Below are 15,656 nucleotides of genomic sequence, written 5' to 3'. Positions count from 1 at the left end.
ACATAAAACTTCGTTTTAAAGGCAGACAGTAGGTTTACTTTTTTTGTTTTGTTTTGTTTTGTTTTCTTCTGTTGATCCTGACAACACATCTGTGGAATACATGCATCCCTGTGGTCATTTGGTCAGATACAAAGCTGAGCAGATGCTTGCTTGAGCCCTAACGACCTGGTGGGCCTTTGTTGTCTCAGCAAGAGTCTCCAGACTGGGAAATGCAAGGACACCTTTCATTCCAGCTGAAGGCAGGGTTATGAGCTGATGATTTACTGTGAGACCCAAGCTTTACTATAGGCACCATTTGGAATGGAAAGCTTGGGGATTTGCATCCATCGGGCGCAAGGACCAGGAGCCAAGAGGTGAATAATAGACCAAAGCTGTTTCACCAGCGGGGGAGACTTTGTGATTGAATTCCAATGCAGGTAGAGTTGTGTTCATTACAAAGGGCAATCAGGCAAGCTGACATAGACCTTGCCTACAAGGGTGTTGGCCTAAAAGAGCACTAGATCCCCATGAGACTAGTGGAAACTTGGAGAAAATATCCTCTGGTTTCTCCTAGGTTGAGTTCCATGAACCATTTTGTAACTGGAGAGCCTCAGAGAGTCTTCTTCTGCTTTGTGCTCATCAGATGTGTTCAGGTGTCAGAGCTGCTGGGACTTATGTTGTTCCTTACAGAAAAACAATACATTATTATCAAATATTAAGATTAGTCATGAAGTAATTTAATAGATAATTTTGTTTTAAATTATTTCATCAGTGATTAAATTCTATAAACTTAATATTGGCCAAGGCTTTCCTGAGATCTAGCTTAAAGGACACAATTCCATGTCTTGGTCTAATACCTAATTAAAGAAAACTAAATATTTTATAAATATTTCTCTGAATTTCTGCAAATCTAAATTCCCAAAGTCACATAAGTATTTTGAGGTTGACATTGCTGAAAATCAGGAGCCACATCAACAGGGGGTGGGATGTGTGTATCCCACATTGTTCATCCCACAAATAACCTAAAACCATACATTTACCATCCCTGCTTTAAAAATCCTTTGGGGCATTCTGCCACTAAGAGTTTCTCATTGATTCTTTGACCCATCGGTGACCAAGTTTCATGGTCTCACTGACTCCTTTCTTGGTGTCTTTCCCCCCCTCTTTCCTTGTGTACTTCTTTTGTCTTGGAGAGCCATGGGAACGCTGTATTCTTCTACAAAACTTGTAAATCCCAAAACCCTTAGCAGAACTGAGGGTTTTCTATTTAACAGAAACTGTCTTCCTGAGTAGGTATTTGTGGTTGTAAATAACAGACATTTTTTCCCAATTCACCAATGTAGAGGAGTGGCAACCATTTCCAATATTACAAACAACAACAAAAAGATTTATAAGGAAAAACAGATGAGTTATTGGATCCAACTTATGGGTGACCTGTTCTGTGAGGCAGAGGCATAGAAACAGAGAGCTAAAAATAAGCTTCTCAGAGAGAGGAAGAGTTAAGAAGGCAGAGTAGTAGGGGCCCCTATGCTTGTCTGATCCCTGGACCACAGCTAGGTAAATATCAAATTATTCTGAACACCCAAGAGATCGATCTGAGGACTGAGAGAACAAACTGCACAACTAGAAGAAGAAAAGATGACACATTGTGGATGGTAAGAGGTGCAGAGACGTGATTTGGGGAAAAAGGAATCACAGGTGCCGCAGAGGGGAGGGAGTCCTGATCACGGTGAGGGGAGAGAGAGAGAGAGAGAGGGAGAGCCAGAGAGAGAGAGCCAGAGAGAGAAGGAGAGAAAGCAGTATGCAAAGGATTGCATAAGAAAAGCTTTCACAGAAACCATTGAAAAAAATGAGAGGCTGATTACTGCAAACTTTTACAAGCAGCGGAGCTCAAAGTCTATAGCTTGAGAAGTCTGTGCCATCATCAGGGTAGAGCAAGGGTGGGCGTGGCAGTGCTCCGGTGAAGAAGGAGGGCAGAGGCTCAGGAGTGGACAGTGTGGTCTGAGGATGCCCTGGGTCACACTGGGAGAGAACCAAGAGTTCCCCTTCTTTGAGTGCATTTGGGAGAGGTGGTGCTGCCCCTCAGGGGGCAAAAGAGCTGGCCAGCACCATTGAACTGCCCTGTGCATCAGCATATGAGCAGAGACAGCTGCTGAGGGCAGCTAACGTGCATGTCAGCTTTTTGTTGTGCTTTGCCATGAACTTCAAACCCCTGGATGGTCCTGTGGTTACCCTTCTGGGACAAACAGCCACAAAACCCTCCCCCAGATGAATAATGGGTCTGAATTCTACCGGGTCCCTAAAATTTGGAGTTTTGAAGCACAGCCAGTGCACCTGAGATAAAACACAGGAGCACTGCACTCCCAAGTGGGCACGTGGCTTGGACACAGGGTGAAGGCAGGGGTCTGAGGGATGCCTGGGAAAAATGAGGGGAGTTTCTTTGCTCTTCTGTGAGGGCTTCCTGAACAGCAGCAGGTGCAAATTCCCCTCTCCAGGAATGAGTGCTGGCTGACATTTTTCGCTTCTCCCATCAGCAGGAATGGACTTCAGATGAGGCACGATGCCCACAGTGGAGGATTGAGCCTTGAGCCTTGAGCCTTGAGCCTTGCTTACACCAAGCTCCATCCCCTGGCACTCTGCTGGTGCTTCTGATCTAGGGCAATTGTGCCGGAGGGCCAGAGCAGCAGCAGGTCCCTCCTCAGGAAGACCAGCACAAACACCCTGTACTCATCTCACCCATTGACTCAAGAGTGCTTCAAAGCTTCAGTTCTAGGGGAAATAGGATCTCACCTTTTTTAACAAGTGGATCGAAACACACCTAGTTAAAACTTGCCATGCACTAGACAAGGTCCAAACACTCCCCACTGCAGGTAAGAAGAAACTCTCAGAAGACTGACCTGAGGGAAAGAGCAGCCAGAACACAACAGCAGAGTGCACACTGCATACAGTAAAACACTTCCTGAAGGTCCAGGCTCTGATAATATATGACCTCTTCTTAAAATAGTCATTACTCTCAGGAGCAGGAAACATAATGGATTATCCTAACACACAGAAGACAGACCTAGACAAAATGTCAAGATGGAGGAATTCATCCCAAAAGAAAGAATGAGAAGAGGTCATGACTAGGTTTCTAATCAAAACAGATATAAGTAATATACCTGAATCAGAATTTAAAACAACAATCATGAGGATACTAAGCCAGTCTTCAGAAAAGCATAGAAGACACCGGGAGGGGGGGCAGGGGAAGGTCTCTTACCACAGTGATGAAAGACCTAAAAAGTAGTCAGGCTGAAATAAAGAATGCTTGGGGCTCCTGGGTGGTTCAGTTGGTTGAGTGTCTGACTTCGGCTCATGTCATGATCTCACAGTTCATGGGTTTGAGCCCTGCTTTGGGCTCTGTGCTGATGGAAAGAGAGAGAAAGGGTGTCCTAGACAAAGAAAAACTAAAGGAGTTTGTGACCACTAAAACAGCCCTGCAAGAAATGTTAAAGGGTGCTCTTTGAGTGGGAAAGAAAAACCAAAAGCAATAAAACTAGATAGGAATAGAGAACATCTCCAGAAACACTGACTTCATAGGTAGTACAGTGGCACTAAATTCATATATATCAATAACCACTCTGAATGTAAATAGAGTAAATGCTCCAATCAAAAGACATAGGGTATCATATTGTATTTAAAACAAAAACCAACTAGACCCATCTATATGCTGCCTACAAGAGACTCATTGTAGAACTAAAGACACCTGCAGATTGAACGTGGGGATGGAAACTATTTGTCATGCAATGGCTGTCAAAAGAGAGCCAGAGTAGCCATACTTATAACACACAAACTAGATTTTAAACCAAAGACTGTCACAAGAGACAGAGGGCACTATATCATACTAAAGGAGTTTATCCAACAAGAAGATCTAATGATTATAAATATTTGTGCCTCCAACTTGAACACCTAAATATACAAGTCAATTAATAACAAACATAAAGAAACTCATTGATAATAATACAAGAAGAGCAGGGGACTTTAACACACTCACAGCAATGGTCAGACCGTCTCAGCAGAAAATCAACAAGGAAACAATTGCTTTGAATGACACAGTAGATTGGGGGAATTAGATATATTCAGAACATTTCATCCTAAAACAGCAGAATCCACATTCTTTTCGAGTGCACATGGAACGTTCGCCAGAATAGGTCACATACTGGGTGACAAATCAGGCCTCAACAAATTAAAAAAGAATGAGATAATATTATGCATATATCAAATGAAACTGGAATTCAGCTGCAAGAAAAAATTTAGAAAGACCATAAAAACATGGAAGTTAAAGAACATCCTGCTAAAGGATGAATGGGTTAGACAGAAAAGTAAAGAAGAAATAAAAAAATACATAGAAGCAAGTGAAAATAAAAATGTGACTGTCCAGAACCTTTGGGGTGCAGTGAAATCAGTCATAAGGGGAAAATATATTGCACTACAGGTCTACATCAAGAAGCAAATACACAACCCAATCTTACACCTAAAGGAGCTAGAAAAGGAACAGAAAATAAAGCCTAAAGCCAGCAGAAGGAAAATAAAGAATAAGGACCCAAATAAATAAAATCACAAATGAAAGAGGAGAAATTATAACTAATATGACAGAACTACAGACAACTATAATATTATGAAAAATCAGATGCCACTAAATTGAGCAATCTGGATGAAATGGACAAATTTCTAGAAACATACAAACTACCAAAACTGAAACAGGAAGAAATAGAAAATTTTAATAGACCAATCATCAGCAAAGAAATTGAATCCGTAATCAAAACTCTCCCAATAAACAAAAGTCCAAGGCCACATGGCTTCCCAGGGGAATTTTACCAAACATTTAAAGAAGAGTTAATAACTATTCTTCTCAAACTGTTCCAAAAAATAAAACAGGAAGGAAGACCCAAACTCATCTATGAAGCCAGCATTATCTTGATCCCAAAACTAGACAAAGACCCCACTCTAAAGGAAAATTATAGGCCAATGTTCCTGATGAAGATGAATGCAAATATTCTCAACAGGATACTAGCAAATTGAATCCAACCGTACATTAAAAGAGTTATTCACCATGATCAGATGGCATTTATTCCTGGGCTGCACAGATGATTCAATATTCACAAATCCATCAACATGACACATTACATTAATAAAAGAAAGGATAAGTACCATAAGATACTGTCATTAGATGCAGAAAATGCATTTGACAAAATACAGCATCCATTCTTGTTAAGAATCCTCAGCAAACCAGGGATAGAGGGAACATACCTCAACATCATACAGGCCATCTACAAAAGACCCACTGCTAATATCATTCTCAATGAGGAAAACTGAGAGCTTTTCTTCCATGGTCAGGAACATGGCAGCAAGGTCACTGTTACCATTGCTGTTCAACATAGCACTAGAAGTCATAGCCTCAGCAATCAGACAACAAAGAGAAATACATCCACATCAGCAAGGAAGAAGTCAAACTTTCACTCTTTGCAAATGACATGATACTCTATGGAGAAAACCTGAAAGTCTCCACTGAGAAATTTCTAGAACTGATACGTGAATTCAGCAAAGTCACAGGAAATGTATGGAAATCTGTTGCATTTTTTATACACCAATAATGAAGCAGCAGAAAGATAAATCAAGGAATGGATCCCATTTACAATTGCACCAACAACTGTAAGATACCTAGGAATAAACCAAACCAAAGAGGTAAAAGATCTGTACTCTGAAAACTTGTGAAAGAAATTGAGGAAGGATACAAAGAAATGGAAAAACATTCCATGCTCATGGATTGGAAGAACAAATATTGTTAAAATATCTATACTACCCAAAGCAATTTAAACATTTAATACAATCCTTATCAAAATATCACCAGCATTTTTCATAGAGCTAGAGCAAACAATCCTAAAGTTTGTATGGAATCACAAAAGTCCCTGAATAGCTAAAGCAATCTTGAAAAAGAAAAGCAAAGCTGGAAGCATCACATTTCTGGACTTCAAGCTATATTACAAAGTTGTAGCGATCAAGACAGTATGGTACTGGCACAAAAATAGATGCATAGATCAATGGAACAGAATAGAAAACCCAGAAACAGACCCACCACCATATGGCCAACTAATCTTTGACAAAACAGAAAGAATATCCAATGGCAAAAAGACAGTCTCTTTAACAAATGGCATTGGAAAAATTGGACAGCAACATGCAGAAGAATGAAACTGGACCACTTTCTTACACTATACAGAAAAATAAATTCAAAACGGATGAAAGACCTAAATGTGAGATAGGAAACCATCAAAATCCTAGAGGAGAATAGAGGAAGTAACGTCTTTGACCTTGGCCCTAGCAACTTCTTACTAGACAGGTCTCTAAAGACAAAGAAAATAAAAACAAATGAACTATTGGGACCTCATCAAGATAAAAAGCTTCTGCACAGCAAAGGAAAAAAAAAATCAATACAAGTAAAAGTGGCCTACAGAATTTGAGAAGATATTTGCAAATGACATATCTGATAAAGGGTTGGTATTCAAAATCTATAAAGAACTTATCAACTCAACACCCAAAAAACAAATAATCCAATTAAGAAATGGGCAGAAGACATAGACACTTTTCTAAAGAAGACATCCAGATGGCTAATAAACACAAGAAAAGATGCTCAACATCACTCCTCATCAGGGAAATACAGATCAAAACCACAGTAAGATAGCACCTCACACTTGTAAGAATGGCTAAAGTTAACAACATAGGAAACAACAGATGTTGGTGAGGATATGGGGAAAGAGGACCGGTTTTGCACTGCAGATGGGAATGCAAACTGGTGCAGCCACTGTGGAAAACAGTGTGGAGGTTCCTCAGAAAGTTAAAAACAGAACTATCCTACGACCCAGCAATTGCACTACTAGGTATTTACCCAAATGATACAAAAATACTGATTTGAAGGAACACATGCACCCTGATGTTTACAGCAGCATTATCAACAATAGCCAAATGATGAGGATCCCAAATGTGCATCGATTGATGAATGGATACAGAAAATGTGATGTGTGTGTGTGTGTGTGCATGTGTGTGTTTGTATACATACATACACAATGGAATATTACTCAGCCATCAAAAAGAATAAAATTATGCCATTTGCAATGACATGGATGGAGCTAGAATGTATTATTCTAGGTGAAATAAGTCAAAGACAAACGCCATATAATTTCACTCATATGGGGAATTTAAGAACAAAACAGATGAACATAGGGGAATGAAGGAAGAGAAGCAAACCACAAGAGGCTCTTAACTATAGAGAACAAACTGAGGATTGATGGAGGGAGGTGGCTGGGAGATGGGCTAAATGGTGATGGCCATTAAGGAGGACACTTGTTATGATGAGCCCTGGGTGTTACATGTAAGTGATGAATCACTAAATTCTACTTCTGAAACCAATATTACTCAATATGTTAACTAGAATTTAAATAACAACTTGAATCAAACCACAAAAATAAAAATAAGCCTCTCATTAGGTGTTCCAGATCTTTTGTAACCAGCCTACTTTGGACTTTTTTTCCACTGATCTTTGATCATTGCTCACCATCAATTCAATTGTCTAAGGAGCCAGGCAGGTTAGGAAAGGAGTAAAGAGGAAAACTAGAGAATGCACGTCTTGTCTAAAGGGACAATTTCTCCAAATGGGAATATGGGAACAATGTTGCTAGGTCTTCTGTGTTTTACAAAAGAATCTGGAGATTCCGATTTTATATGAAATTTACTGATTAAGGATAACCCAAACGAAATGCGTTGGGAGGGGGGTGTCATATTCGGATTGCAGCTACCAGTGCTCCATGTTGTAGACTTCTCACTCTCTCTTTGCATGTTCTTTTCCCCCAACTAGAAATATTCCGTCTTCTGACAAACATCATGTCATACTTCAGGGCTCAGTTCAAATGGCACTGTTTCTCTAGATCTTCCCATTTTCTCCTACAGCAGCTATTCCCAAATAGATTCAATTACTCCTTTTTTACAGTTACCCGAATCCTCTGTTTAATTACTTTTGAAATGTGTCACTGCTTCTGTCAGCTGGTCTACCCACCCTACGTTGCTACGCTATAAAAACCTCAAGGACAGGGGCTATGCTAACCATCTTTTTATCTTCTGGATCTGGTATAATGCTTAACACATAGTAAACACTCAGTGTTTTTTGAATGGGTGAGGGAAACAGATACGACTTTGGAATGTGAGACCTGAGGTCAGCTTTCTTTCCTGCTTAACTTTCATATATGTATGTGTTTTTGTTTTTGTTTTTTTACAGTTGATCACAATGCCTTGCCTTTTGGCAATTGTTACCCCTGACCTCTGGGGAAAAGCATAAAAATAGCAAATACAATCTATGTGGAAAAACTAGTGTGGAAAAACAGTTTACTAGTTATGTTGAGCAAATGTCTGGGTTCTTTTGTTGAAGAGCTTATTTTTAAAGAGTATTTTACTGCACAGTCCATTGAGGGCAATTGGGCAAGCATTTGTTCTTGCCAGAGTGAAGGGGAATGTGTGAGTGAGGTTAAAGGACAGGACTGTCTAGACATAGCCCAGGACTTCTCTCCAAAATGTGACTTAGAAAGAGCAACCTGGCTGCAATCTCAAATCTGTCTTGATAAGAGATTTAAAATCTAAGAAATAGAGAAGTAGTTCCCATAGAATGATGCCATTTAACTATCTGGGGTTGAGTCTCCACAAGTTCATATAACATTACTTTTAGGAATTTGATTCTTAGTTTTAGGGGGTGAACGGTATTTTCGAAAGGCGAATTTGGAGAAAGAAAACTTAAAACCCCTATCTCCTCACTAACCTTCTGGAATAATTAGTTTTAATTTAAAAAAATCAGTAAGGATGAGATTTTATTTTAGTGGGATCATGTAGAATTAAGATGTACACCAGGGTATTTTTTACAGGGGGATATCATTTTTAAAATTAATATTTTTATGACTTTTTCTTCCAAGACTCGAAACATCTTAGGGCTCAGCTGCTTTAAGAACAAAACAAAAGCAGCCATTTGCATGTGCATGTCACGTTTTTATCTTGCCTATTATGTGCACAGGGAATTTCACTGTGTAATGAGCAAGAATTCCCTGACCAATGATGTGGATGTGGGGCTGGTGGAGGGCAAGTTTCTGCAGACTGAGGGTCATGAGAGTTACTATTTACTTTGGGAGAGTCTTTCCTGATTTGGCTTCCCCCACTTATCCACCCCCAACCCTCAGTCAGCTACTGCTCACCTTAAGGCATTCCCCAACCCTCCCTGCACCCCCCCCCCCGACATGTTAGAGAGCTGCAGGGCTTTAGGTTTGTAAAGTGTGGTGAGGATGGAAAGTACCAAGGAGGAAGCTGTTAACACATTTTAGATGATACTGAATAGTATCAGTATGGATTACAGCTCAGGTAAAACTTCCCTGCCATTTGGCAGATGGAAGGGATTGTTAATTCCGTTCTCCATCCTGCTGGTTAAATATTTTTAGCTGGCTGTGAGAAAGTATAAATTCTCAGTTCATGTTTGAATAGAGAAGTGGGACATTTGTTATCTGGGAAAAGTACATGCAAGGATGACGGAGGGGTTGGGTTTGGCCAGCCATATTTGAATCTCGGAATTCACACTTAATTCACTTACCTCTTAAATGCCTCCTGTAGCATTCTTTAAACAACTTTATTTCATCCCTCTACCCCACGGTTTTCTCATGCCTCTCTGACCTCTTTCCTTTGCATTTGAACAAGTTGTGTGATGTGTGGATTATTGGTTCATACAGATGTTCAAGAAAAACCTTTATTGCACTTTGGGGATGAGCACTGAGTGTTATGTAGAAACTAATTTGACAATAAACTATTTGTAAAAAAAAAAGAAAAACCTTTATTTTCTTGAGATTAATTTTGAGTGTCATCTCATTGAGTGGGTGGGAAACTACAAAATATCATTGGAATGCACACTGTACAAGAAGAAGACACTCCGTTTATTGATTACTTCTTCCCTAGTTTTTATCAGCTGAATTATTTTTTTTAAATGTTTATTCATTTTTGAGAGACAGAGACAGAGCATGAGTAGGGAGGGGCAGAGAGAGAGGGAGACAGAATCCAAAGTAGGGTCCAGGCTCTGAGCTGTTAGCACAAAGCCTGACATGGGGCTCGAACTCACTGACTGTGAGACCATGACCTGAGCTGAAGTTGGATGCTGGACCAACTGAACCACCCAGGTGTCCCTGATTTTGTCTCACTATTAAGAAATTCATTAAATAATTAACAGTGTTTTTTTTTTAAATAGAATGGCAGTGATGGGTGAACGATGATTGATAATGAGTTCAAGAGTAGAGTGAAATAGAGAATAAATGACCATCTGCAGAAGCATCCTGTAACTGTTTTTGTAGTCAATTGAATGGTCATCATAAAATTTATCTTTTATAGTTATTTATATTATGTTTGTGTCATCTTGTATATCCATCTTTCTTGGTCCATAAGAGCAGAGTCTAATCTATATCGTCATATTTCGTGATTTGTTATTTCCACTGAACAGTGCCTGGCATATAGTAGCAGAAATACTTGCTGAATAAATGTTTGTTGCAGTACCTGGAAGAAAATTAAATGAGAGACTTTCTTGGATGCCTTTCACATCTGTTTCGGGGCTAATTTCCTTTTCCTTGTGGCCATACAAGTGGTGTGTGGTGCTAGGGGATGACATCTGACTGGTGGAATGGGGATAGGCCAGGTCCATCCAAACCTACTGTGGAACCTCGCATGCCCTTTCTTGCTTTTCTCATCTCCTGACCGCATGCAAAATAGCCCGTGACTAAGATGATGTGTAAGATGAGATGTGGCTTACAGTTTTGACTGCTGCCACAGGAACACATGATTACAACTGTAATAATTTCCATAGCTTAAAAAGCAGTAACTTCACTAAAATTTCTTACTGGTGCAGTGAAATTGCTAAAAAAGTGATCTGTTCTCCAGATTCTCTTCTTTTTGACCGAGACTTTGTGATTTGATCAGACCAGACTGGGGGATTTGAGAAGGAGGTCCCAAGCCCGGGCTATTATGTCCAATTTGTTTCATAAATTGGGCTCCCTGGTTTCTCTGGGGTTTTTTGTTACCTGCCTGGCTGAGTCTTCTGTGAAAATCTGGGAAGTTATGTCTAACCTCTAGTAGCCACTCAGGCTCCTTCTCTTACTGCTTTTGGTTAAATCTTTGGAGAAAAGAGGGGAAAGAGCATTCTTCTGGTGCCATTTGCCAAGGGACTGCCATGTCCACTTTCACCGCTTATGGTAAAAAACATGTCTAAATCGGGTGCCTCTGCAAGAGGGTGATTTGCTCAAGGGTGAAACCAGTAAAATGACAGCAAATTGTCAGGAAGCTAAAATTACAAAAGGAAAATGGACTTCAGTACATGTAATGGACACATGTATCGAGTGCTTATACAATGCCATGCCCTGCTCCATGAACTTGGGAGATTTAAAGATCTATGAGACACAGCTGTAAACCATTCTACAGTATCTTATTTTATAGTAGTATTTATTCAACCAGTTATGCTTACCAAGGTCAAGTTCAGAAAACAGGAAGAGAAAACTTGTATAGCCTGGTGGCTTGGTCATATGAGACACCCCCTGCCTCCCACCAAGATGGCCTTAGGGGTCTGCTTCACTTCTGTTTCTCTAATTGGGTCAAGGATCTGCTGCCATGTAGAGTATGGGGCCAAACCCTGGCCACTGCTTTGCTGTCTGAAACGTCTCATGCAAACTCGTGTGGTGTGGTTATTGGGACATGTTGCCACTTTTTACTATTAATAGAGAAGAGAATCTATGGATGGAACAAAGTTTTGCACACAAAAATGGCTTACTTCATACTTTTTTATAATGCTGTCAAAGGTTGTTAACTGTCATCCTATATGGTCCAACCAGAGTTTAAAAGGGCTAAGTTTCCTTTTGTGTGTTTTTTTTAAAATTTTTTTTAATGTTTTATTTCTAGGAGAGAGAGAGAGAGAGAGAGAGAGAGACAGCGTGAGCAGGGGAGGGTCAGAGAGAGAGAGGGAGTCACAGACTCCGAAACAGGCTCCAGGCTCTGAGCTGGCAGTCAGCACAGAGCCCGACGCGGGGCTCGGACCCACGAACCACGAGATCATGACCTAAGCGAAAGCCGGACGCTCAACCGACTAAGCCACTCAGGCGCCCCTCCTTTTGTGTTTCAATGCTGCCTCAATCTAGGTTTCTGGGGGGGGGATGATTTTACAGTGAAGAGTTTTCTGATCAATTGTTGGTAGCAATTGGGAAGAGCCTGGGATAGGTGGAGATAATATATTTGCTGTCTCTGACCAGTCACTTGAAGACCTGATTAGCAACCATGGGACAGAAATGGCGCTCTAACAGAAGGATTGGTGCAGTTCTGTTTCTGTGTCCTCTGATCAGGGCCCCGTGGAATCTGGATGTCTGGAATAGAGACATTGCTTGAAACATACTGCACGGGTTTCCACTGTTTCCAAAGACGGAAGCTGGGAGGAACTTTGCAGAAGGCTTTCTGAGACTCATCTTGTTGTGTGGGTCAGTGCTTTTAGTTTTAAAATCTGTTAAATCTTGCTTTAAGCTTTTATTCTTGGAGCATTTCAGCTCTAGGGACGCGAGCATGCAACAAACTCCAAGCACCTGAAAAATCACCAGCGTCTCTTAGAATTGCCTTTTTCAGCATCTCTGGGAGCCTGTGATTATCCTCAATTACTTTCTCCTGTATCTTGCTGAAAACTCAGGGTATTCATATGTCAGAGCATTGAATTTGCTGGGGGAGCAGCATGGTCCTGCTTTGCTAGAAAAAATCAGACCTAGAGACTTAATCATTAATTATTATCTGAAAGCTTTCATCGGATGTAGGGACTGTCACGTCTATTGTAAACCTTCTGCAACAGGTTCCAACAAAGTGGTAGCAGAGGCATTGCTATGGTTCTGCTAGCTGGGGCTTTTCGTTCATGAAAGTTCTAGAAAAGGAGAGCCATCATCTTTGAGAGCTGCTGCTCTTATTTTTTTAAACTTCATTTATTTATGTATTTATTTACTTATTTATTTATTTTTACCTTAGAGGGGGAGAGAGAGAGAGAGAGAGAGAGAGAGAGGATCTTAAGTAGGCTCCATGCTCTGCATGGGCTCAATCCCATGACCTTGGGATCATGACCTGAACCAAACTCAAGAGTTGGATGCTCAACCAAATGGGCCACTCAGATGCCCCATTACGGCTCGTATTTTAATTGCAACCTATGGTGAAGTGTGGGCCTTTTCTCAATGAGCACTTCTAACTCAGGCCAGGTCCATGAGGACACAAGAATTGACAGAAAAAAATTACCCATGATTTCCTGGAAAAAGGGCAACTCTCTAGGTAAGAGCCCATGGGATCATGTTTGCAAAGCCAGATTGGTCTTTTTCATTCCCTCCTTGTTCCCTGTCAGGGGAAAGAAAACGATTAGGCAAGATTTGTTTCTTTTTCTTCTTTTAATTTTGTTCAGCATTAAAGGAGGGAACTTCATAAACATTGATTGTCATTTACAGAAGACATTCAGAAATCATGTGTGCATTATCAGGGAATGCTAACAGTATTCAACTAATAATTTACAGGACATAAAATAAGGACAAAAACCTATTACATTCTAAAGTAATATAAAACTCTCTTTTTAATTGTTAGGGAGTGCTGTTTTATTCTAGTATATTTATAATAAAAAAAAAAAAAAACAACTCAATGCTTACTTCCTAAATGACTCAGGCTGCAGTTTTACTCACGTACACAGAAATTAGGGCTTATGGATTAAACAAGGAGAGAGAGATCAGAAAATTGTAGATTTTAAAACTCTATGTCACTGGGTTTATTTGTAGTTTGCCTCTTGCCTCTATAGGCCAATAATAATAATATATGGTAATAATGTAATTAAGCTCCAGAAAAATCAATGGTGACTATGGGAGGCATTATTCTTTTAAAAAAGTGTAATTATGACGCTTCGTAGAGTGAATACTCTTATTTTACACGTTTGGCAATGCAACTCTTGTGCCTTGCCAACAGTGGTGTGCATGCTAACAAGAGATGCTAGCTGTACCTCACGGCTGCCCCTCAAGGTGCCATCCTGGTCAGTAGGTACAGCCTAGCCCCGGGCAGCCCCCGGTCCTACCCGCTGGAGGACTTGGAGTCGTTCTTCACTGTAGATGTGCAGGTTGGAGCTAACATCAATATTAAATCTCTGAATGTTGGAAGTATATGAAAATCATTTCTCTCAATCCTAAAAGCAGGGAAACATTGTCAGGGATTTAAAAAATATTGGAAAGTCTCATTTAAATCTAAATATCTTTTTTTATTATAAATTGATCATCATAAAATACTAGCCTTTTAAAGTCATATTTGGGATGCAGGAAAAGCATCAGGTTCATCGGACTTCCTCCTGCCTGTGTTGTTAGAGCTCCTGACATCTTCGATCTTCCTCCCTCTTGGGCTCTCCCCCACCCTCCCCCAGGTTCTTTACAACATTTATTTGGTGAAGGTCAGTTATGGCTTCAGCGAATGAGTGATCTGACCTCAGGCTACGAATAAGAAATCAACGTGTATAAAAATATTTTGTTCATCAGAAAGCAGAGTTTGTGTTCCTTCAGCTAGTCCATGCAGAAAGGATTTGGACAAAGCCATTTGCTACAAGAAAAGATGACTTACTCAGGCAATGTTTGTTTGTTTGTTTGTTTTTTTAAACTTTCCTTGTTCACATCATCTAGTTCAGAGAGCGTTTGCAGGTCTTAGGCCAATCTTCAGTACAAATTCTTTGGGGCACATTTAATCGACAGCCCTGTCCTTTTCTCAGCTGCATTACAAAAAGAAGTGTACACGTAACACCAATGGCCCGTCAAGATGCTTAACCTGTTTACAACCAGTTTCTGAGAAGTACATACACGCAGAAAGGAAGCAAGTACATATTTGCTCTTTGTTGGTTTTCCCCCTCTAAAAAAATTGTTACAAAGTCTTAAGCTTAAACAGAGACATAGAAAAATCAGTGTATTCACTGTCTCCGGTTATTTACAGCAAAAATTACAGAGACAGCATACATTGTATTAGACCTTCCACAAGCATATATTAAAAGTAATTACATTTGAAAAAATATTTTTATTTTTCCTCTACATTTCTACAATACATACTCAGTTCTCTGTGGGTGTGGTTTTCATTCTTGTGTGTGTGGTTCCTCAGATGGAGGAGACAGGACTGTGCTTGGATGTGGGGTCTGTAGCTTTCCAGACATACCTAATGTGTGTCATGACAGCGGCATGCAGATGTCCTCCGTCAGCCACCGCCAGAAGAGTATGGTTTCATGTGATGATCGTGCTGTCTGGGTGGGGTGTAGACACCCCATGCCTCCCTCAACCGGGGGCTTATCCAATTCTGGTAACCTTGTGCTTTAGTTTTGGCCATGAGAACAATCACTGAGCTGCTTTTGCTGACCCGCTGGAGGTCATGCTTACGGTCGTGCAGGAGGCAAAGATTACTATGGCCAATTCACTTCGAAGGGATCTCAGCAGCTTAGGCAAAAAGTGCACAGACAGACAACTTCCACCTGCTGCATAGGAATCCGAGGTCCCGCACTTCAGAACATGGACGACTACGTTATCATGACTATAGGCTAAATTCTGCAGGTACGACTAAGG

General features: G+C 40.4%; 1 protein-coding gene across 1 annotated transcript in view; it reads right to left on the bottom strand.

Annotated features, from left to right (window-relative positions):
* Positions 1-614: 614 nt before the first annotated feature.
* RORB (RAR related orphan receptor B) overlaps positions 615-15,656 on the bottom strand; it is a 210,925-nt gene continuing 195,883 nt past the window's right edge. Inside the window, exon 10 of the mRNA XM_039223147.1 lies at positions 615-662. Within this exon, the coding sequence (XP_039079078.1) occupies positions 636-662 (27 nt within the window). The 3' untranslated portion in view covers positions 615-635. The remainder of the gene's footprint in view (positions 663-15,656) is intronic.

The sequence above is a fragment of the Hyaena hyaena genome, unplaced genomic scaffold (genome assembly GCF_003009895.1).
Source record: "Hyaena hyaena isolate Hyena2069 unplaced genomic scaffold, ASM300989v1 scaffold_1284, whole genome shotgun sequence".
Classification (NCBI taxonomy): Eukaryota; Metazoa; Chordata; class Mammalia; order Carnivora; family Hyaenidae; genus Hyaena; species Hyaena hyaena.
Note: the sequence above shows the minus strand (reverse complement) of the source record. Positions and strands in the feature narration are given on the sequence as shown.